The sequence below is a fragment of the Acromyrmex echinatior genome, chromosome 8 (genome assembly GCF_024713525.1).
Source record: "Acromyrmex echinatior isolate Ae372 chromosome 8, ASM2471352v2, whole genome shotgun sequence".
Classification (NCBI taxonomy): domain Eukaryota; kingdom Metazoa; phylum Arthropoda; class Insecta; order Hymenoptera; family Formicidae; genus Acromyrmex; species Acromyrmex echinatior.
Window position 1 is genome coordinate 3,941,996 of NC_141859.1, and position 24,320 is coordinate 3,966,315.

The 24,320-nt window shown below is 35.2% G+C and overlaps 1 protein-coding gene, 1 long non-coding RNA gene and 1 other non-coding gene across 9 annotated transcripts in view; 2 read left to right on the forward strand and 1 right to left on the reverse strand.

The window, feature by feature from the left end:
• osp (myosin phosphatase Rho interacting protein outspread) overlaps positions 1–24,320 on the reverse strand; it is a 194,466-nt gene that overhangs the window by 81,558 nt on the left and 88,588 nt on the right. For all 3 annotated transcript variants that reach the window (XM_011063100.2, XM_087408891.1, XM_087408890.1), the window contains exon 3: positions 8,277–8,342. In XM_011063100.2, coding sequence (XP_011061402.2) covers positions 8,277–8,342 — 66 coding nt within the window. The remainder of the gene's footprint in view (positions 1–8,276; positions 8,343–24,320) is intronic.
• Positions 10,308–22,845, forward strand: LOC105150191 (uncharacterized). Of its 5 annotated transcripts, none has more exons than XR_015545882.1 (4): positions 10,317–12,954; positions 13,229–15,934; positions 16,341–16,757; positions 17,144–22,845. It is a non-coding gene; the product is annotated as an uncharacterized LOC105150191 (long non-coding RNA). The 5 variants fall into 5 exon arrangements; XR_015545883.1 differs by having other exon boundaries at positions 10,490–12,954; positions 13,229–13,454; positions 15,677–15,934; positions 16,341–22,845; XR_015545881.1 differs by having other exon boundaries at positions 10,498–12,954; positions 13,229–13,454; positions 15,673–15,934; positions 16,341–22,845.
• Positions 12,416–12,609, forward strand: LOC147908688 (U2 spliceosomal RNA). Its single transcript, XR_015546057.1, has one exon. It is a non-coding gene; the product is annotated as a U2 spliceosomal RNA (small nuclear RNA).

Here is a 24,320-nt window from a genome sequence, read left to right on the forward strand (position 1 = left end):
AATTTCCTGGTTAAATTTACTAGAATTTTAATTGAGATAAATCAAATTTTTGATTTTGATTGATATAATCAGAATTTTTTTCTGATTTGTCCATTTTTAACCAAACATTTTTCTCAGTGCATTTAAATAAAAATGGTACCTCACGTATTCGGTGAAAATGAGATACTTTATAAGAACTTGACAATATCGTTTTGATCAATTTCAGCTTGAAAATTTACGAGACATATCCCACAAGCATAAGTGTATCTAAAAGGATAACGTCTCTTCGTCGAAGGGTGGCGTGCAGCGCGTTCGTTCAGATTTTCCGTGCGCGGAGCAAAGTCGCGGCGAAACGTCAGGATCGCGTGACGGTCATAATCTACGATACGCGAGACATCACCATGTACATATCCTTAAAGCCTAAACGCGACGTGCACGCATACATCTTCTCGCGAGACCTAAACGACGACTTCCTCGTGAGATAAAACATCGCGGTACGGGATTCATGCTCGGCGTTTCTCCTTCTGCCTCGCTCGCATGTCTTTCTCTTAATATACATTGCCCATCGACTTCTTCGTTCCTTCCGTCGTTATCGCGAGGCACAGTTGACACCGGACGAGCATTACGTAAAACGTACACGAGCTACAGATTAAACGTACATGTATATGTGCAAATACATCTCATTGGCGAATTTAGAAATTGAAAGAGTTTATCAAGTATTAAACCACTGGATAATTAGTCAGTAATTATCTATAATGATTCAAATTTAGAGAATATAAAACGTTTTATTTAAAATTATATCAAAATATAAAAAAAAGAATATAATAAAATCTATATATTTATTTTTAAAAAAATCTATATATATTTTTATATCTGTAGATGGGATCAAAATTGATTAAGCATTTCAGAAATATTAAAAATACATGTAACATTTTGTAATTTTCAAAAAATATTTTGAAAAAAAGGAGACTCCAAGAGAAGGAGGGTCACAATTCCCATGACCTCCCCCATGAATCCGCTAGCTACAACCGAATGCACCCAGCCGCGTCGCGATGTGTGCACGCTCGCGGAGCAAAGCCCGCGAGCATGCAAATCCGTACACGCGTATCGGTATTAATATCGAGTGTAGGCAGGGCCGACAGCGGTAACAGCAGCAGCAACGGCGGCGGCAGCATCGGAGCAAAAGGAACAAAAGGACGGAAAGGATAATCAGACTGCGTGTGTGTACGCGTGTGTTGTGTACGCTTGACGTAGGGCGAGATGAACAAACGGATCTGACCGATGATGCTGGATCGTGATTGCCGGCGAGCTCTCTCGCAGCGATGATGTAGTCGCAGCGAGACGGATCCCCTCGCATCGCAATTTGTTTCGTTAAAACATTGTGCATATGTGATTGCTCATGATACACTCGGGATACGTACCCGGGGCTTCAATTTCCAACCCCGGATCCTCCCGATTAATAGGAATTGATGAGATTGTATTCCGACGCACAGTAAGATGACATGATTTGGCGAGTTAACTTAAAGGTAATGATATTTTCTTTCTGCGTGTGTGTGTGTGTGTGTGTGTGTGTGTGTAATTTTGCAATTTTAATTAATTAGGATAAAGACAAAACTTTACGTCAAAAGTAATGCGGATGCATAAAAAATAAGTCTATTGCTCTATATATTTGTTTCAATTAAAAAATTAGAAGACGCGCGAAGAAACTAGAAAGATGTATTTTTTTCACAATACACTTTAATATCTTAATAAATTTGATGAAAAATAATTCAAATAATGATATGTTTATTATTAAAAAGAAGAACTTCGAAGAGAAGAACTTAAAAGTCTCATTTTGCTAATATAAACATGAGATAAGAATCAATCCACATTTAATATACAAACGTAAATCTGAAAATATGCAAATATTCATTATCGTCTTCTATTAATTCTTACATCCTTTAAGGAAATTAGTCATTCAAATTATGAACATAGACAATGGGAGGCTCCTCTAAACGGAAACGGCTGACGTGCAAAAATCGCGGAGTCGTGGGTGGAGGAACAAAGGTTTCCTTAATTAATGAGGGCTCGCTCACTAATAACGACGCTATTATTACGATAGCACGGTTCATTAACATTTATCGGTAACGCAGCTGTTGTTGTCTCGCCCGGCCTACTCGATGGCTATCGTTTAATTGGGGTCAGCCGATTAACTTGCATTTAGCTCGGTATATACATTGCCGGCAGAAAGAGGGTCACCCGCTTCATCATCGCCTCGATCATCGTCGATCATCGTCATCGCAATCATTAGTAGGTCGGCGATATGCCGCGCCTCGCGTCGCAATATTTAGAATACAATTGAACGTAGTTACTGAAAAAATTAACAGCTAATGGAACAGATTTTTACCGTTATATATTTTAAAGAAGGAATATTCAGCAAGGTTTCATTAGTGATTTTGCAGTTAATTAATGACGATTCGCTAACAATGAGAATTCTTGATAAAACATGTCATACAACATTATTTAGGATTTCAATTTCTAACATATCGTAAGATAAGAATGAATAATTTTAACCAATAAAATAAATTTTTATACAATGTTAAATTCATAATTATATTTATATTTATTTGATACAAGAATCATTAATTTGATTTAATTAACATTTTTATTGAATCAATATTTATTTACGGTAAGTAAATATTTAGTAAATAAATATATCTTTAGATTTATTTAATTAGCACTATTGAAATGATTTATTAAAATTTAGTATATTTTATTTTAGAATACGGCTGATTAAAAATAACTGAAATTAGGTATAATTTGACATTATGAATTTAACATTATATAAAAATTTATTTTATTGATTAAAATTATTCAATCTTATTTTACGATATGTTAGAAATTGAAATCCTAAACAACACTATTCAAATATTAAAATTTATTTTTTCTCACAGTTGTCAGTGTATACATCGCCTACTTAAAATGTCATAATTTTATTTATCTAAAGAAAATTATAAACAATTTAACTTGAGAAAATGTATTTATTTATTATTTGCTAAGAGTAGATATTAATATAAACGCTGTTTACTACGAAACTAAGCAATTCAACCACAGAAATAATTAAATGTAGATATTTTTTAACCATATATTTAAATTAAAATAATACATTTGGACATACTTGGAAGTTAAAAATAACAAAAAAATTATTAAGAAATTGATTTAAATTTTATCTGTTAACGCTTAAAGTAGAATTTGTTTTTTTTCCATGTGTCTCGCATCTGTTCGTGATATGCATTTTAATTGGTTCGAAATCGCGACAGAGACACGCGCAATATCATCAAGCGGCAAATAGGTGCAGCGATGACGATGAATAGCAATGCGCCATGTTGGAGACCGTGAAATTATGCTTAGTATTAGCGACAGAAACCGCTGGCGCGCGTTTACAAATTCAAATTACCGTAATGAATAGCGGTGCGATGACGGGTTCAGCGACGGATGAACATAATGACAAATACACGCCGCGATAGTAATTCCCCGTGACGTTTCGCAGGAGGAATCCATCGCACGACCGTAATAATCGATAATTGATCGAGAAGGCCGTTCCTTCTTGAAGGAAGCGTTTCCGCGAGCCTTCCATCTGCGATAGAGCGACGATTATTTGTATCATCAGAAAGCAATTATGCAAATTCAGTGAACGACGAGCAAATGGAAAATCACCGCGGAACAGATCGCCCGAGATCGTCCCGAGATTAGAACGCGCTTTACGCGAATCGTGGAATAAATCGTTTCAATTATTTCACGCGGCCGCTCGGTCGACTTCCAAGGACGGGATCGCCGAGGCGATCAGAAAATTGGATCTTTCGATCCTGATCCTGAGATACGTCATTAATAATCCTTTCCCTTCCCTCTCGTCCTATCGACCGTACAACACCGCGAAAGTCCATTTCACTTTCGTATCGGAGGAGAGAAGGTGAATCGACAGCCCGGCTGGCTCGCGAATAATTCGAGAATCTGATGGCCGCGGCCGATTACGAGCGAGAGAGTGGCTGATTTACGCCGGTGTAATTAAACGAATTAGCCCGACCGGCCGGCGAAATAAGAGCGGCTCGTCGCGAGAGAGCATCCCGAGAATGTTACTCGTTACCGAAGCGATTTCGCGGGGATAAACGGCTCGTTTTAAAAGTCACGCACGCCGCTCCCGCTCGTGCGTGCGTGCGTGCACAGCGAGAGAGATACGATCTGTTTTTAATTTCGCCGGTCGCGAAAGTTAGATCTCGAAAACGCGCTTTTACCGTCGCGACGCTGAGAATCAGAGAATTACTTACTCCACGCGCTTCGATTTCTATGGGAATTTCTGCGAGATTGTAGACGAGAGGAAGGAAGATGCGCGATCACCGTCGGGATAATTCGATTTTAGTAAGAGAAAACGCGACTCCTTCATTTATGTGGTCCGTTGATTTGCCGCCGACGGAGTCGTCTTATGTCTAAGGGCAATTACCGCCGGTTATTCTACCGAAGGGAGAGACTGCAGCATTCATTATTTTTACCCCCGCGACGCGGTGTGGCGCGGCGAGGCGAGGCGAGGCGAGGCGAGGCGAAGAGCGGTGCGGTTGGCTCTCCACGGATTCAATTCCGCGGAGCACACTGGATGGAGGCGTAATGCCTGTTTTACTCGCGCGCCCCATTCGTCGGACGTACACCGAAGACAGGTAAGAGCAGGCTTTGTTTCGAAAGCAATCGGTCTTCCGCGGGATCTCCCACGACCGCGCTGGGCATCGCCACCGCCGACGATTCATGACAGAACAAATTACAGATCGGCAGAAAAAAATCATCGTCGACTCGTTCGCGGCTACGTTCCTCCCTAGGGCCTTACCCCTACGCGCGCGATACAAAGTCGTGAGTCGCAAATTAATGGCGGCCATAATTTCGGCCGATAGTCGGCCGATGATGATGTATCGTTGCTAAATGCACAACAGCGGAGTCGCCACGCCGCCGATTATTCACGGAATGTTAGCCGCAATCTCTTAATCGCTACAAGGTCGCCGATGATCGCTTGAATATCACCGGCGAAGGAAGTACAACATGGTTCATCAAAGGTAATCGTCAATCTCGTTGTTGAGTATTAGAAATATAACTTTCCGACATACAAGTGTCTTATATGCACAATTATAATGAGTGTAAAAAATATTTGTAAGAGGAAAGATTAAAAAAACTTTATTTTTAAACAGAATAAACATTAATTAGTAATTTATTTTTAATAACAAATAGATGTATATTTCTCAAAATTATTCTATCTAAAAAGATGTAATAATTAAAATATATTATCTTCTAATTGAAAAAAATTTTTTAATCATTCTTCAAGGATAATTGAAACCTTCGTTATCAGCGAAACCTAGTGCAATCAATGGATCGAAAACTATGAAGTGTAATTAGTGCCATGATAATCTTAAAAGTATTAAATTAGTATGTATTAGTATATTATCCAAATTTTTAAAAGCGTACTTTTTTATGTAATAAAATAAGAGTATAATTCTTCATACAATATATGTGGATTGTTATACTTCTTTGTTTATAATAACTAATTTAAAAAATACATCATTAATTGTATTCATTATTAATAAATTATTGGTTAATATTTATTTGTTACAAATAATACTTTTTCACGAAAATCTTCTCTATACTGTTTACACTCACAAAAAGAAAAATATTTAGTTAAACTAACTAAAATTTTAATGGAAAATGAACAATCCAGAAAATTCTGATTAAATCTACTACAATTCTAATAAAAACCAAAATTCTGGATCATTAGAATTCTTTAATTCAATCAAACATTTTTCTTCGTGCACTAATTAAACATCATAGATTTGTTTATGGCTTAAACAACGAATGTCAAAAAAAATTCTAAATTTTCTGCGATTGATAATTTTAATGTGAGATGGATGAGAAAGCAGCTCTCGCTTATAACAACCTTAAAATAATTCCAGTTTCAGTTTCACTTATTGTTAGTACAGACCGTAGCAGCCAAAAAAAGCTCCAACTTTCCATAACAAATACTTTGCAATACTTATTTACCCGAGCATTCCGACTGTTCTTTACGAAGTTCCGGGAATCTAATTTACGGTCGTCGGGTTCGCGGCCGAAGTAAGTCTTATACGAGCGAGAATACGAGCGCGTAGAGAACTCGGGAGAGAAGTTGGACGGGAACCGCATATTATAACGAGACAGAGCACGGTGGAGTAGTCTGTGATATTATGACTCGGATCGACGGAAATACGGCGTGTCTCGCAGGGCTGTTTTCGACTGACTTATTTCGACCCGTTAGCCTAATTTCTCATTCTCGCGCCAAGGACGACCAGAACGACTTCTGTTCTGTGTTCGGTGCAGTCACACGCCGAGGGTAGACGCACGGACGCACCGCGTATACCGGTTATTATCTTTTCGCATTTTTCGGTCGAGATTATTCTCAAAACGAATGGCCCTCTTAAGCCTCCAGACCGGATCATTAATCTGGGTTCGAGGAGATGGCTGGGGCGGGCACGCCGGTCGCGGAGAGGAGTGGATGAGCGTCTACAAAGACCTTATTGCGCTCGTGTGTGCCATCTCCACAATCGCTCTTTCACGGGAGTGATTTAAATAAAGGGTAAAGGACACTTCAAGGCTGACGGCAATTCTGTTCAATTTATGCGCACGGATCCAATATATAACCTCCCTTGCTTTTTTTCTATTTTATGGCGGCGAGCCCGCGTTGAGTAAGAACGAGATAAGTTTACACATTAATCAAAAGTGGAAACTACTTCTCAAGATGCTATACCGACTGATCCATAAACGCGAAATCAATTGAAACGTTAAAAAAAAAAAACTCTCTTTCTGCCGTTAATTATTTAAAGGGAGAGAGAGGAAGTTATTAAATTTATTATTATATTGCGAAATAGTTTAAGTAATTTTCTTACTTTAATGAAACCAATTTTGTTGCGTCTATCAAGACCATCTAAAGAAAAATCTTCCAAAGAAAATTAGAAAAACTGAAGAAAAGCTTCAACGATATTATATATATTGTACGCGAGTATCGATCGCCAAGAGGACGTGAAAAATATATAATACTTATGATCAAGGGATCACCGTCACGTCAATCTGTTTTTGAGACGCTGCCGTCGAGCAAACGACGTTCTTGAGGAACAGTAATGAATTCTATTCTAGCGTCTGTTCATGCGTAAATCAATTCTGACGGGTTGAAAGAGTTTCCGCGTCCGCATCGACACCAGGAAGCGGAAACTCGAGATGTACCGGTGTCGGGGTCATTTATAGCAACGAATGTTCTCTGTGTACGAGACGCCGTTGCGCTGAGACGTTGCCGTTGCCGTTGCCGATGTCGGTAGGTAGTGGCTGGTTGATGCATGCACGGCAGACCATCGTAGAGTACACAATCGGCTACGACCTCCCGGTACATTCTGTCGTGTGCACGCAGCATCCGAGAAAGCCACCTCTCAGATCTTGATTCACTGCTTGACATAACACGCAGGTTCTGACAGTTCGCGATATTCGAACTCGTGCCATATTTTCGTACTATTCCGTTATTCGTGATATATTGCTCCGCTCGATCTTTTCTCTCTCACTCTCTGTCTCGTTCATCTCCAACAATATATTTGTATTTGATAACAAGATGCTTTTTTTACACGTGAAAATTAATTTGCGATTTTATAAAATGCGACTTAATCGCTAGACAAGTGTCATGTAAAATCTATTGCTGTAATTACTATATATATATGAGAAAAATGTATTAAATTTTAATAAAGATTTTTTTTTTCAATAGTACTGAATATTACTTAAATATATACATATATTTATTTGGTATAAGAACTATTAATTTCATTTAACTATAATTTTTTTCATGCAGTAAATATTTCTTTACTGTAAAAAAATGTTAAGTTAGATAGTCCTATTCAAACAAATATTCATTAAGATTCAGTATATTTTTTTCATAGTGTATAATAATTGCATGTCTAACTAAATTTAACTAACATTGTGAAGATATTATTTATTAAAAAGATGCTTCTTTTCAAGCATCTTAATAAAGTTAAATAAGATAAGAATCTTGATGAACGCGGTTTAAAAAGTATAAAAGTATAAAAGATATAGAGATTTTTTTTATCGCACAATTAAAAGTGATATAAAAGAGATAGGAATCCATATCAATACGATAAATGGATTTCGTAGCAGTGAAGCAGCTTTTTTACACGCAGTAAAAAGAATAAATAATTGGTTAAGAGGATTTGATCCAACGAATTCATTTCTAATATCAAATTACGAGCTTTACTCACGTGTTCGTCCACAGAATACGTCAACTCCCCGTCGTCGTAGAGAACGAACCACCTTCTCTGCCATCTCTGTAACACAGAAATTGTATTGACTGTTAGAAAAGATGTTCTTATTCACCATTTAAATATAAATATTAAGAAAATGTTTGAATATTATAGATATATTTTTACAACTACTAATTAAAAATTTTTCAATACTTAGATTTTATGAGGCAGCAATTAATAAAACATTCGCGAATTTTTAAGAATTTTTATTCATTAAATTACAATAAATAGAGAAATTTAATAAGTCTATTGCAAATAATTATTATATACTTATGATTAATAACTACAATATTATTTGTATCTATTAATTATCATTGGACTTAAAACAATCATATGATTCTGGCTGAGGTAATATTTTTTGCAATAATTTCTCTCCAATGTTTTAAGATGTTTACTAACATTATTATCAAATCAATTTAATTGCGATATTATTTTAGCTTTAGTTTCTTTCAAGTCCGACAACGGCGCACAGTTTTATATAACTAAAATACATATTTAGAATTTACATATACAATAAAAATATTAGATTCGAAAATTCAGCTTCGTATAGATTTTTTTTTATTTACCTAATAATACTTCTTACTATTATTAGTTAATAATTATTTGCGATATACAGTTCTTGCATTATAATGAAATATATATAAATATAAACTGATTATTATTTCAATAATTATTATAATTGCCGCAGTTATTTTACAAAAAACAAGATCACCGCAACAGAGAAAAACATGGATAAAATTTTCTATGGAGCACTTCGCAATTTACGCAGAAAGACGCGTCCTTACGCGAGAAGAAAACAATCGTACGACTCAAGGTTGAACCTGTTCGATTCACCTTAAAGAATCTCTAAGACCTCCCGCTACGTCAGCTGGACAATTAGCACGCGGCAGCCGTTAATTAGAAACAAAGTCGACGCGGCGAAGAGGAAAAAGAAAGAAGCGCAGCCAACGAGCGCAGCAGCCTGCAGCGGTGGATCGTCACGATTTCTCTTTCGTTGTTATAAGTTGCGAATAACGCCATGAAAAATTTATCTCGTGGCTCGAAATGCTTTTGGATATTCTTTTGTGTTGAAATTTACGGAATCGAGCTTATCTTTGAAACTGCATCTTCAAAAATTTCTCCTAGAAAAATTTCTTCATTCTCGTAGAGTGTTAATAAATGTATACGATCTTTCGCTCATTGTTTTCATGCAAATCTCTTACAGTTAATAAAAGCCGTCGCTTTCACCGCGCATTACCCGACGGAAATACTCTTCGGGGATTCGTTATGTATGTAGCAACAGCCGCGAATTTGATGGGCGCACTTCGAAAAAATCGCGACGTTTATAGAGCGAGAACTTTACACGCTATACGATTGTATGCAAATGCCCACAACGTGTAAAGTTTACGTCCGACTACATGCACAGTTATGCGATACCGGCCATATCGATTAACCTCCTTGTCTACTATAGTGATGGGTACAATGTCCCTCAGGCAAAGACGCATTGACACAGAAAACATGAAACGCTGTTTCATAATCAAACTTTGTAAACAGAAAAATATATGACGGGTAGAGTATATAAAATCACTTAACTTATGAGAATCGTGTGAAGTTAATTTAACAGACACCAATACAGAATATATGAGATACATGTTTTCCTCTGGATTTTGGCCTCGACAAACATAATTTTGGGCATAATTAATGAGTTACAATATTCAGAAATAAACTTCTTTTAATATTACCAGAAAAAAGATGTTTATTTATTTAATGAAAAAAAATCTTTTCTTCCCGTATAAATGCTTTTTAATGGTGATGGTATTTTTTCTGAAAAATAAAAAATATTTTAATAAAAACATTAAAATCAATTATAAAAAATTTCCATTCAGAAATCATTCCTGTTTCTTTCGTAATTTATTTACCATATAACCATTATTATTATTATAATAAATAAAATTTCACTTTTTTTAAATTGATCTGATAAAGTGTTTCTTATACTATTCTTTTCATTGATATTTTATTAGGTGTTGGAATTAATTCGTAGCGTTTTTTAATGAAAGAATGTTATTTATTTCACATGAGCATTAAAAAATACATTAATGAAAGTACTTCCCATCACTTGTAAAACGCTACGAATTAATTCCAACACCTAATATATCTGCTAAATTTATGTACTTATTTCTTTTGCTTAAATATAATCAAATAATTTATAGGAAGTAGCTACTAAATTTAATATAATTTTCTATTCATTATAATAGATTTTAAACAATATTAAAATCATTTAAATTAAGAAACAGCTCTTATATAACAAACTTTTGTTAGTAAAATGTATAAGTTTTAAAAAAGACATGTCAGTTTGAAAAAATTAGAGCCCATGATAAATTCTAATTTATTTTTCAAAATCAGCATAAAAAATATATAAAAATAGACTAAAATCAATTAACAAACTCATTGTACATCAGTGTTATTGAATTTCTAAATAGTATCATTCATATGTGAACAAGATTTCAGAGAAGAAAGACGCAACTGTAACGGAAACATTACTGTCATTGATATGATGTGGGACGTGAAAGAGAATGTATTGAAAACGTGCCATTTCAGTAAACATGCACAAATACGAATCTATAGGTTTGTATAGTACCAGGTACTAGGTTTCGACGTTAAAGTACAATACAACCGCGTGCGAATTCTTCACAAAAGCGTGTTGCTTTTGTTCGCGAATGGACAAAATATTGTCGTAGTCAGCCATGCAGAATAGATGCATAGGTACCGTTGCAAAATCGCTGGACGAAGGGAGAAGGGTAGATATCAACCTACACGAGGCGGCGGTATCTTCATCTGGTAATTATTTACTAGGGGTCCCATGGACCAGCCTTACGTGGACCCCGGTACGTGCGTGGGAAGATCTCTCACGGAAGAAGAGGAAGAAGAAAGAACGAGAGGTACAAACAATGCGCGAGAGGATTGAGACAGTATAACGGAGAGAAAGCACGGAATTCTCCTAGCTGATACTCGTAATCTCCTGTTCTAAGAACCAATAGATTTTTTAAGACCAATTACGCGGGTCTAACTTTTGGATTTGGATTAATTACGATATAGTTCACGATAATGAATCTTATTTTGCTCGTCTTATTCACGAAATTTTAAAACTATTTATTATATAACATTTATATATTTTTTTATTTAAGTGCAAAAATTAATTATTATATATACTTAATTATTATATATCTGTTAAATATTATTGTTATGTCGCATGATATAATTATCGATAAACTAATTAGAATAGTATAACTAAACACATTTCGAAACAAATACGCATAAATTTTGTCTTTTATATAATATAATTGTTATTCTATTTTACAATTAAAGAACTTTTAGATCTTTGCAAAGTAAAAAAAACTTTGCAAAGCAAAGTTAAATATTTTTTAGAGAGCATTGTTACGTCGTAATTTCGAACGTTAAGAAACCCGCATAATCCTGACCTACCGCATCTTTCTGACTTATACAGGCTATTAATACCGCCTACGGATTCGAGTCTTTTTAGTTCAACCAGTCACCGCCACTTTTCAACCAGTTTCAATCAACCGAAGCAATTATCGAAGATCCTAAAGTCCAATAAAATAACTAACTATAAATTACAAATGCGAATATAATTAAATCTTCCAGAAAAGAATAGAAATTATATTGTTAATGAAAATAACAAAGTTAATTAAAAATAAAAAATGTAACATAAAGTGTCAAACGTATTTTTAACTGATAAAAATAAAAATTATTGGAAGAAAAATATTTTTAGATTAATTAAAACATAATAAGATATGTGTGAAAATTATTTAAGCGGTGACAAGTTACAGTTTTAAGATCGATTCAAACATAACCGTACGTGCGTGACGTATCAAAATCCATATCATATATGACAGAGAAATATATGCAATTAACGTTTTAATATATAAATTCGATAGAATTCTAACCACGTGCTCTAGTCACGTCAGAAAAGAGGTTAAGATCTACGTTGTAAGGGATGATCAATACGTATTTGCTTTATTCGCCACTACGCGGCGCATCTTCCCGTATTCAAGATTCATCCGAAACTGTATATAAGACCTGTAAAATCAAGTAATGGTATCGCTTCTCGGCTCTCTTGAGCTAAGATCAAAGTGTAGTATCTGTTCTTATCAGCTTAATATCTGATACAGTCCCCATAGGGGGCTCAGTATATTAATCTATTTTTTGGAACCAGGCGGGTGAACGGGGCTTGCTCCGACCTTGCCACGGGTCGACCCTGCATTGCATTGCAGCAGGGTACGGCTCAGCATGGTAAATAAAACAAAATTTTTATTATATTTTACCTGTCTGATCTCAAGAAATGGATGCGATAGTAGTGGAGTGCGCGAAATTGTGAAAAAGTGACTTTGTGGACATCTCGGACTTTGGCGCGAATACTGAGCCCCCTGCGTCGTCGGCGGCCTATCGGGATAAATTCCATGCGATAGACCGAGTTTTCAGCTTTAATTTCATGTATAATAAGTACAAGTTACATTTCATAATACTCGTGCAACAGCTGAACGCATGGAACATGACGGCCGCCGCGGCGCAACATCTGCGCGCGGTACCTGACGCATCCGCCGCTGACAGTCTCAATGCAGCATAATTTGCCGCTAACGTATTTATTGTTATTTATTTATTTATTTATTTATTCGTCTGTTTAATTTATTCCAACTATTTATTACGCCGATCACCAGCATTTGTCTCCCAGCCTTTTAGTTTTAATTGCCCATGTGGGGGGGGGGGGGAGCTCTTGTCCCTCGCAAATAAATATATATATATTTTTCCGGTTTTGTAGCAATTCTATTTATTTATAAAGGCACTAAGTTTTAATAAATAACTAATATAAATAAATAAACATAAATATATACATAAATGTGTATGATACAAAGGTATAAACTCTTCTGCTAAGAATCCCGACGAGAATAAACGATTATCACAAGAAATACGCATTTTTCATCGCAAGATGAATTTCAACGTATCAGTCTGCTAGTCACGAAGATCATATATACTCCTTGCCAAGCAGACATAAGAATCTCCGATTTCCCGCGCTGTATTTTACGACGCCGTCACTACTACCTCGATACTCATACTTGCGGAATGGTGATTTCGAACAATGTATGAATCTCTACGTTTATATAAATCGCGTCTAAATCCTGATTTTATCACAAGCTATTACACGCTGCATCTTCACTTTCGCTCACTTTAATCCTTAGATACGTTCACGTAGCGCGTAGCTGGATGCGTAGAATCATTATGATCGTTATTGTGTTTTTATTGCATCTTATTCATCAACATTGTTAAATTCATAATGTTAAATTAACTCAATTTGAAGTATTTTTAATCGTTTTTATAAGTACTGCTCCTATTCCGTATATCATCAATTTAACTAAAACAATAGAGTTGAACAATTTAATAAAAAAAAAATGTATTAAATTTGACTTGAATTTAGTTTATTCTTTACTATGTGCACACAATACATTAATATGGATGTTGTTTATTTTAAAACTTACAATCACAGAAATAGATTAATTTACATTTTAACACATAAAGAATCAGAGTAATCCACTCCCTTGAGTTAAACAACAAAATTAAAAATAACAAAATGTTATTTAATTCAAGGAAGTGGATTATTCTATTTTTTTGATATCTAACAGAAAAGAGAATAAAAATTGAAAAGAAAACGTACGGTATGTGATGGACGTATTTATCAATTATCTCAAAGTATTTTCTTTCAATAAGAGAAAAGATGACACGATTTTTTAAATGCTTTGTACATATTAATCTGCATAAAAAGCATTGCAGAAATTATTCGTGACGATCTCCATATAACTCGGTATCGAATGTCTCGATTTCCCTCTTACGACTTCCTGGACGCCCACCGAACGGACTTGGTATCTTCGTCGTCAGCTCGCTATTTCGTGTTTCGAATCACGATCTTGTCGGCATGGCCACTAGCGTGCTAGCGTGCTACCTATCAGGATGCCGTCGTTGTTGAGGTTGCCGAAGGGACCGACACAACGGTAACGTGACCTGATGCTATTCCCTTGACGATCCCCTATCGACGGAATCCGCGTTTCGGCCGATCCTATTTCCCGACCCCGCCCGTTCTGAATAACGCGAAAGAAGATATCGAGAAAGAAATGTAGCAGATCCTTTCAGATCTGAATTCGTGGTACGTCCTGATACCGTGGCTATACTTAGTCCCATTCGTATGAATAATAATAATGTGTAATGACAGCGCTTTTAGAAACCAGACGCATAAATCACATTGTATCTTTCAATTCCTATTAATAAATTAGAGAAGCTGTCACTACATTATAAATGCAAAAAATTAAAAATCATTAGTAATAATAATTATTAATGTGTTAAATAATTCTTTTTATATTTTTACCGGAATATTTATAATCAATCCTAGAAAAAAATTTATTGATCCTGAAAAATTCTTATTTTAGATTTAATCAAGCCTAATTATTTTTTCCATTGATTAATAATAATTATTTTTCTTTATTTAGACTTTAGTTTTTTTATATATCAAATTTATGCTGCTATGATTTTTTTTTTAAAGAAATTTGTAGTTATCGATTAAACGAGACTTACGATCTAATGCACCACTACTATTCAATGACTTCGATGTATTTCTCGATACTCAGAAGTTGTGATATAGTCCAGATTGTAGAACATTCTCCGAGAATGCTATTTAATCTTCAGCCACTCGAAACGAAACAAGCTAGTAATAATAAAGAGTCACGCTCGGAATAGCGTGACTAATATTTTCGCACGAATGAATTTGTGTCACCGACTGAAAATAAGAAGTTCATGTTCCACGTATCGCATAATTTCGAAAGTGACTGAAAATAAATGAAAATCATTTCAATCATTATTTTAACAGTACTAGACAGATTTCCAGTTAATCTTCTATCAATCATTCATCAATAATTAATCAACATAAATGTTATTCATTAATCTTTTTTTTTACTGTAATTTTCTTTCTCATAAAATTTTATAATCTCCTTTCTTTATTTTTATACATTCCAAGAAGCTTCAACAAAGTGCAACTCCCTGTTCTTAAGTTCTCGAGTGAAAATTATTAATTTGATCCTTATTATTAGTCGCTTACGGTGATATTATCAGCTAGGCCTGCAATTAGTAAGCTTTATTACTGTATTTATCTATATATATATGTGATACGATGTATGCCGCTACCGCGTTCCCAAAGTCTCGTATTATAGCTTTCTGTAATTTAGACAGCATAGCGATCGCATCAATTAAACGAGTCAACAATGTCTGGCGACACGAAATGACACACATGGCTTATTTAATTATCGAATGTTAGACAGGTGTATCGGGGGAAAGTATACAATGGCGATGGCGATGGCGATAGTGGACGGAGTGAAAGTCGAGATAATACCGCGCGATCGTCAATAAACATGATGAAGAATGATCGTTTGTTTGAGTGGTTTGTTCAACTAATTGACATGTCCCAAATATGCAAAATCGTGATGACATCATAAGTCGCATATAAAATTTGTTTAATTTGATAGAAATATTTACGATTGCGGATATAGATTAATATTTAATTCTACATAATATTCATCGTAAGTACTTAAATTAAAAAAATATATATTTTAAGTAAAATTCTGTAATGTTTTTATAAAGTATTATATTTTTTGAGAAAAAATTTTTTATCACTCTGCAGATTATTGAACTTAATTTTGAGAAACATAACAATTAATGTGATGTTTCTTAAGATACAAAAAAGATAACAATTTTTTGAAAAACAATCTAAAGAATACAAGCATACTAAAGTACAAGTTACAGTCTTCAAAATGCTTTTTTATTTTTTTGTCTGCAATAATTTTTTTATCGATTTTTTCGGTGATCTAAAAATTTTACAAATTTAAACTTTTCAAAGCATTTTCTATTTTACTGTTGAATAATATACATTAATTTTTTAATTCGCCGAATTGCGTGACATTGTATCGAACGTTGCTCTTCTTTTAGACACGGGAGAAAGGTTCAGTGATCCAATGGATTCAACCAGAGAAATCAGTTCTGATCCAATGGCGCGACGATAAGCCGGAACAAAATCGATCGATCGTTTCGGTCGACATCACTTGCTCTACGCGGCTCGTTGTCATTCGTTATCAGCAATTGCAAGAGGAAAAGAGAAATTCAACCTTGATGAAAGTGACCACCGCATCGACGAATGATGACTTCGGATAAGGAATCTAGTGTATCGGGATAACGGTGTATTTTTTCTTCGCAAGAAATGCGCTTTACTCTTCTCATCGATATTATCATTATCGCATTCTTCGGCCTAACTTTTAACTTTTATGTACTGCAAAAAGATCATTGTTAACCGATATTACAGTTTACACTGTCGCGCCTAAATACCTCTACAGTGAAAAAATGTATCAGGTATACAAAAATGTATCAGTTTAACAATATAATTGTACTCTAAATAAAAATTTTTTAATTTTTCTTATTATTTAAAAAAAAATATCTTCTTTTTATTAAAATACTATATAATTTATTATTAACTTTTTATCAGATTCTAAATCATCACCTTTTTTATATTAAACCGTTGAAAAATTTTATTGAATTTAACACGTTTCACAAGAAAAGAGAAAAAAAGAGAGAAAAGAAAGAACAATATTCTTCGATAAAATAAAAAGAGAGAGACAACTGTCACGTCGGCGCGATTCGGTCGATATTACGGGTTGATCAATGCTTAACAAATTTATGTTAGCATGCAGAAACGTTTCTGTAAAATGCGAGATACGGAGCCGGCTGTGTGTTTTCAGGTTGCGTTGTAAACGAGGGAACGATACGAATCTGCTTATGCCGAGCAAAACGACGGGGATGCACGTCGCGGGTCACCGCTTTTCGCGCGCACCCGGGCACTCGGCGAAGTCACCCAAGGCGAGAGAACGATGATGAACGTCTCGCCTCGAACACGAAACCCGGTTGATTTTTGCCTTCATGCTCTGCCAACCATGCGCCGCGGTAATTCGTCAGCTCGCGACCATGCGACCGACCACGCCCGTAGGAAGAATTGAACATAGATGCTACTACCGTTCGTTACTTCGCATTCCTGGATTAAATCACGATACGATTGCGATCGGTGTTTAGTGTCCATTCAAGCAAGCCTAAAGATAAATGGCATGCTGAAAACGTGCATTCTATGTGTTGCAGTAAAATATTAATATGCAAATATTATCAATTTAATATAAAAATGAATACTTAACCCTCTAAATTTATTAAGCATAGCTCATTAATTACTTAAGTATATTATAAGAATTCTCTTACTTGTGGGAAAGAGATCAGATTTTATTAATTATGCAGAAATTATGAAATTATACAAGAGATATTAAAACTTCTTCAAAGGAAATAAAATATCAAAAATCCTTGTTTTTCTTTCGACATATCAAATTAATTGGATTAATTTGTGTTTCAAATTTAGAATGAATCGATATAAAAATTTGCAAATTAACCAAAGTTGGTACTCCATAGTTATAATTATGATTTATGAAGGTTTTTACATATAATTTAAATCATATAACAAAATATAATGTAACATTACAAACTATAGTATTTGAATAAATCAATCTTCCTCATAGTATTTAATTTCCGCTCATGTATAATAATAGGTACGAAACTTTAACTACAACTAAATCTCGCTTGAGAGAGACTAAAAGGTATACGCTTGAAGGCGAATCAAATTGCGTCGAAAACACGCCAACAACATACATGTATTTACGAACCGGAGTAGTCCTGAAACGCGAGATCTGGCGACCGTGAGAAAAGCGAGTGTCCTATATTTCCAGATATAACTCAAACGGAAAAAAATCCTCGATCCATCCTTCGCTCTACCTTCCTCTCTCTCTTTCACTCTTCCGATTTTCTCCGGGTAAACACAAATCGGAATTTCGCCAAGACGACTTTCCACCCACGTGGCACTAACCTTCCAGTCACTTCATAATTTATCTGCGCCCGATATGTCAGATTTACGAGCCCGGAACGAAGCGATCGAATCAAGAGAGAAAAAAAGAGACTTCGCGCTGTAATTTGCACCCTGCCATAAACTTCGTGACACTGTATACCGTTATAAATAACGCGGTCTATACTGTTAAACGCTATGCATCTCATGCACGCACAAAAGGTAAAATAAACTCAGATAAAGTAAGAAAAACAAAGCCGTGATATAAGTTAATTTTGTTTCGAGTACCACCATGAAATAAAGAATGAAATAAATTCTCATCCCAAAAAGTACCCAAATGCCGTAAGTAACTGCAGTGCGCTTAAAGAAGTTGGTTATAAGTTGGACGTTTCTCAAACATCGACGATTCAGATGGCAGCCGAGAAATTAAAGTTATTTAATCGGCACGTTTCGTTCGATATCGATTATATTCGATATTATAAATTTCAGTCTCTTTTAGAGCGAGCCACTTTTCACGAGAGCGAGTCACGAAAATCGAACGAGGTTTGTTTGCGAAAGGGCTGGATAATCGCAGTCGTGGGAACGATGTTGGTTCGGTACGAGGTTTCGCACTATCCAGACCGTGTAAAATCTAAATAAACTAACGCGAAAGGGGCGTACCATCCGAGAGTCAGGGCGAACGGACGAATCGCTTAATCGCTTACTTATCGCGCAGCCGTATTTTCCCAAGCTAAAAAAGTTGCAAGCGGCAATACTAATCTCGAGGAGAGGAATCAAGCCCCATCGAGCCTTGCCAAAGTAGTCCCGTCGGCGAACAAATCATCGGGACTGCTGCAATGCCAGACAGAGCCGGTAGATCTAGATATCCGTCGACATCAGCAGACAGCAACTTTTCCGAAGTTTGAAACACGTCATGTTAAACGAAATATGTTCACGCAAAGTGTACATACATAGTTGCGACATATAGGCCGATATTCGTAATTGGTTTTTATTTTAAGACCGTCTTAAGTAATGTCTTAAGATGCTGATACAGCATCATATCTCTAATTGGCTCTCTTATGGCATCTTAAGATTATACTTAAGATAGTTATAAGTAACGAATATGAATATCAATCATAGAATACGTTTTTCAAAATTTTAATTAAATATCTATTTGAATATAAAATGTGGAGATGTAAAGGAGAAAAAAGCTCGTCTCATATTTTCAAATATGAGGCTGATAGCAGATTTGTAACTTTTGAATTTAGCTACTCTAATATGGAGTCTCTAATTTGATTCAAATCTAACAATTAGTGACCAAAATCAAGCTGAAATTTTATTTATTATGCGATCAATCTCATAATGCTACAATATACAATGTGGCAATGCTTTAATACCTAGGATAGGCTTCGACTTCTCTTCTTTCTTTCTTTCTTTCTTAGAATATTCTTCTCTTTCGCAATCTCTCACTTTCTCTCTTCCTTTTTCCTTCATATTCTCGCTACAAGAGGAAAAATAACGAAGACGCAGCGGCGGGAGAAGAAGCAAGATGCAAAGAGGAATACAGCTGGCCGGCGACTAGTGACAAGGCCAAAGCACACACTAAGGAAAACGAGGGCCGTATATGTGCACAGACACATTTATCCCCGCCTCTATCACGGCCCTGACTGGCGTCGACAGCTTCCTGGTGCTGACTTGCGCAACTTGAGTCTATACCCTGTGATCGGGCCGCTTCCTGCAAATCGCGGCCATGAGCGAGAGGGACCGCGAGAGGCCATTACGATTATCCACGATGCAATACCAATTAAAAGCTCATAACAGAGAGAGAAAGAGAGAGAGAGAGGGGGGGGGAGAGAGCGAATAGAATATATTTCACAAATATTAGAGTATATTTCAAAATTCAAAATCAAAATTTAAGCAATTAAATTTACATTGCTAATAATGAGTATTCCGAATTAATTAGATATTAAAAAAAATAAGTTGCAACTTGCTAACTACGTCGATGCTAACAAAGTTTGTATAAAAATTTATAAAAATAGAACATTAAATTTCTATCTAAAATAACAGTAGTAATCGAGAACTAATAGAGGAATAATAAAACTTAACTTATAATTTCTATACATTTAAAGAATCCTAAGTTGTTCAGAAATATTTTATTTTTCTCGAATCCCATTCAATCCGTTCTTTAATTTATCATTACTTTAATAATAACAGTTTCTGCTCTTCTGCTAAAAACGCAAAAGCTATTAGTATTTTCTCCGGTACGGTATTCAACGTAATGAAATTTGTATTTCTAAGAACTACATGATATCGAATACTCCATATTATTACTTCCATACACAAAGCATAACGCTCCTCGTAGATCTTCACTAGACACGGATTAGAAATCGAAATAATGTATCGCTAATGCGATTTAGTTTTCACGGTTGCGCCCCGGTTTTCACAGTATTTTATCCGTCGTACACGCGTGATATATTCGCGACTGCAATTAATACAGATGTCTGAACTCCGGATTTATCGTACCGTTGGGAATAAGTACGGTGATCGTCTCGGGGTTATCGTAATTAGATTAATATCTTTGGATTTACGGTCAGTTCACTTCGCGAATCCAGGCCTCCAACTCGTTGTCGACGCTTCTTTATTGCCTTATGAAGGAAAGAAACCTTCCTCTCGCTCTCTCTTTTTTTTTTCCTTTTGACCTGATGGTGTGAGAAAATTGAGTCGCTCACGCCATAACGTAGAGCACCGAGTGGAGGCGTGTTAAAAAGTTTTCAGCGACGAGAAGTGCGAGGGTACCGTTAATTGAATAAAATTCTCTCGGCTTCCTGAAGTCGGGGCCGCTAAAACCGTTTATGCAGATTGCATAGTCCGCCGCGATTGCTCTGTCGCGACTGGCAATCAGCCACGTTTCGGAAGAACCGTAAACATAATGTCACGTAAGACGTCATTCCATGAGGCCAAATCGAACAGGTTAGAGTCTTAATAAAATGTCACCGACAATGTTGCGACTACCGCTATATTAACATCACTGTATGTATTACGTATTACAGCGATATAACTCGAATAACGTTACTTGAAAAACGAGTATTCCAGTATTCCAAATAAAAAAAAAATCGAGACGTTATAATGTAAATAAGAACTCCAAACGCGACATTGAACAAGATTTCAAGAGAATTTCGAAAAACCATTAATTCTAAAATTTCTTCCTCTCATCTGAGATCTGAAGGATAATAAATTACAATAATAAAAGAAATGATAGAATGAAATGAAGAATTGCGATAATCAAGAAAAAGAAATCGTAGTCCGCATCTAAATCAACTTATTCGAGATATCACGTCGAGTATTTATCTCGTCGATAAGTTATTACACGGAGGAAATGATCGGAGTAATTAAGAATATCGTGAAGAGAACGTGCCGAAGATCCGTGTCACTTAATGATGCATGATTTTTTTTTTTCCAGAGATCTCTAGATTTTATCCCGTCGGTCAATCTGCAACCGCGAATCCTGATGCTGTTATCCGACGTTCGCAACGGAAAGAGAAAGAAAGCTCGGATAGCGGTCAAGTGTACCGTTTCGTGCAGATCGACGACGTTATACGATTATTACTCGTCGTTGTAACGAGCTTGTAGAGAAATGCATTCGCCTACCTCTATGTCTCTTTACAACTGCTTTACGCGAAAAATCATTTCCCAGCGGAACGATGTAGTATTTTTCTTCGCGATCTCCATCAGGAAACAAGGAAGGATTTCATAAGATGAAAGAACATAATACTCTATAAAAGTATCACTCTGAAGAGTGAAATCTCACTCTTAAGATTAAGAATTAAGCCAATCTTTTTCAAGACTGACTCAATTTTCACTCTTTAAGATCCTACTCCAAAGAATTTAGGATTCCAGAAAAGTAATAATAATATGTAAATAAATATGTGTGTATGTGTGTAGGTACTAAGATCAGTTTGAATCAATAATAAAAAAAAATAGATAAGTCAACTATATAAAATTCAAAGTACATAGAAATATTAAGTTGTTCGGAAAATTCGTGTAAATTTTTCCATAGATTAGGCTAAAAAATCCAGAATTTCCGACAGATAGAAAAATATTGTGAGAGAAAATGGTGCATTATTACAGATTAAAGTTATTTTTATATATCTTTATTTTTTTTTTTTTTTTTTTGAAGAATATAATTATAAAATTCTCTTTCATTTCAATCGTTGTATATTTAATATTTGAGAAATTCAAAATATTAATATCATATTTGAGAAAAGTGTTTTAATATTATATACTATAAAATATACTTTCTAAAAAAGATTTTAAAGAGTTGTAGCAAGATATTCTACTTAAAACAAAACTAAGTATTAACCATAGCAATTATCAATCTAAATAATCAATAAGTTTGTTATTTATTTAACTATAATTAACGTCAAGATAAATTATAAAATATTATCAAAAGTACTGATAAAAAGAAAAGGCGATAGAAAATCATTTCGAATTAAAGGAGTCGCCGCAAGTTTCTCTTCTTCTATTGAAATAAAAGTAGCAATGAGAGAGAGAGAGAGAGAGAGAGAGAGAGAGAGAGAGAGAGAGAGAGAGAGACATTAGCTTCGTTAAGTTACGACGTTCTTAGAAACAAGCATCGAACTAGCGACCACAATCCATGGCGGTGAAAAGTGGCCTTATCTCTGTCCGTCGCGCATGCCAAAGAGACGAGGGATCCTTATCGGGGCAGGATGTTTCACAGGAGGACATCGGAGTAAGTAGCAAAATGTGTAAGCCATGCTGAACTATCGTTTCTACGACGTGCCTGTCATCGACAACGGTAGGTCGATAGATACCGGTTTATTATCTTCGTTTGTTAAAAGAAAATCTTCTGCGTAATTGTCGTAATAAAGTAAAAACTAGAAATCGTCATTCTCGTACGCAGTGATAATCGAAAAGAGGAAAACCCGATCGTGAAAGCATCGTGAAATCGTTCTTCTAATTAATTTAAAAAAAAGTGATACCACTTAAGATATCAGTGCACCATCAGATATCAGTGTATTTGTTTAGTGATTAAAATTAGATGTCGCATGTCATAATAATGGAATACCCTCAGATATTCAAAATATTATTCTTATAATATTATTATATTAAACATTAATATCTACGTAAAATAAAAAGAAATAATAATAAATAAATTTGCATTTACTTGAACTTTTTAGATCTCTAATATAAATAATAAAATCTTGCTTTCTTAATTAAAACCTGAATAAAGATTTGCAATAAGTCATGTCTTGTAAATGATCACGAAGGAAAAATCTATTCCAGATTCGTGAAGAAATGTCATTAACACGATAATAATAATTGCATTCTGTATACGTCAGCAAATATTCGTGCAAAAATACATGTCTGACACGCACTCCGTTGTCAAGAAAATGATACACGGGAATCCAATTTCGTGCAGCTTATCATTTTAATCCGCTTATCAGCTGATTTATGTCTCGAACCGACAGAGGGACAACGGAAAAATTCGATCGTTATGTTAAATCTCGTAACATGCATGTGTTAAAGAACTCTCTCGGAGATCCCGGATGCAAGAATAACACGACGACGAGGAGCCGCCGCGATTACGTAATAAATTATTGCATGATCCGCGATACGAGTCCTCTAACGAGATGACCTTTCGCTGCGAAAATTCGAGCCAACTTCGTCCGACGTGTTGCATGTTACGCGAGGATTCACGAAGCGCATTCATTAGATGATAATTATTAAATTCTTGTCTTCTGATGTGATTTCTAATATAAAGCTAAAAATCGTATACATTTCTAAGTAATATAATTTAATTAAATCCTCATTTATATCTAATATATTCTGACGCTAATATATTTTGACAAACAAAATAAAATAAGAAAACAAGAAATAAAAATTAAAATATCCTTTATATCAAGTAACAATTTAATTAAAAAGAAAAAAGGTAGGAGTGATACGCAGTTCACGAAGCGCAAGATTTTTTTTTTTTATCGTAAGGCCATATATCTTTTATTAATTCCATACAATTACAAGTGGAATACCATACATATAAGCTG